The sequence below is a fragment of the Plectropomus leopardus genome, unplaced genomic scaffold, assembly GCF_008729295.1.
Source record: "Plectropomus leopardus isolate mb unplaced genomic scaffold, YSFRI_Pleo_2.0 unplaced_scaffold16658, whole genome shotgun sequence".
Classification (NCBI taxonomy): Eukaryota; Metazoa; Chordata; class Actinopteri; order Perciformes; family Serranidae; genus Plectropomus; species Plectropomus leopardus.
In genome coordinates, this window is record NW_024617897.1 from 1 (window position 1) to 1,105 (window position 1,105).

The following is a 1,105-nucleotide window of genomic DNA, read 5'->3' on the forward strand; positions in this document are numbered from 1 at the left end:
TCCATTCGTCCACAATCATAACTGTTTATTTACAATAACTTCAGGGAAGAAAACTGCCGCATCAATGTCATGTAATCAAACGGCGCTGAGCAATCTCAATTTTGAACCACCTAAAAGAAAAAACTTTAAGTGTAGCCTACGCTATATTTAGAATATTTCACCACTATACCTTTCTGTAAAGTAGCACTTACAGACAGGGATTGGAAGTGCTATATCAAAAAATAATTTTACTCCACTGAGCGGCGGAGCTGCTGCTCTACCACAGCAGGACGTCGCTTAGCTTCTGTGCTGGTGTTGTGGGACTGTACTGTATTTTTCAGAGAAGGGGGGTGGCTGGAGTATGACTTATCTATTCAAAACAAGTACAAAATACTACCTTATTAAGTTTTATGTCACTCACCCATGCCAAAATTAAAAACGCAAATCCCTCCTCCGTGCCTACATTTTTCTAAAATGCCTGACTCATTTTGCAGCACCTCTTCCCCCATAAATGACGAACAGTCCCTAACCGTAAACAGACCAGTGTGGCGACGAAGAGCATGAGCAGATCACATTGTTGTTAAAATACGACCTAAGTGTCTACATGATGGAATAGCTCGACTTCCAATCAAAGTATTCGAGAAACTACATTTAGTCCAATTTCAGTGAGACTTACGCGATGTATTTTAAAAGTAAGTTTTAGTCAGATCAACACAATAATTGGACCTTTTCTAACATCATGTAAAGGTACTGACAGTTTTACCCTTTTTCTGTCTCCCCTCAGGGTTTTGTCTCTCCTATTAAGCGGCTGGTCTGGTCAAAAGCTGGTCGCAGGCCGGTGGATCGAGGCAGCGTTTACCGCCGCCGACTGCACACCGTCCCTCTCTACCCTCCGGACTACCTCATTCATCCTGAGAGACTTATCTTTGACTACGTGGAGAAGGAGGTCAAGGTAGAAATTTAAAAACTTAACAAAGCAACAAAATAAAATCACAAAAACAATGGTTGCTTGACCTTTTGCCTCTCACCTCAGTTCCTTGGTCACCTGACGTGGGTGTCGGTTTCACTGAACCCCTCCAGCAGAGACGAGCTGCTTCAACTACTGGACACGGCCAGGGTAAGTAAT

General features: G+C 42.9%; 1 protein-coding gene across 1 annotated transcript; it reads left to right on the plus strand.

Annotated features, from left to right (window-relative positions):
- Positions 1–763: 763 nt before the first annotated feature.
- On the plus strand, positions 764–1,096 carry LOC121964675 (cerebral cavernous malformations 2 protein-like; the record flags this gene model as incomplete). The annotated part of the gene is made up of 2 exons (XM_042514875.1): positions 764–931; positions 1,013–1,096. Coding segments are annotated over 2 exons (252 nt in total), but the record flags the coding sequence as incomplete, so codon positions are not given.
- Between the last annotated feature and the right edge of the window lie 9 nt (positions 1,097–1,105).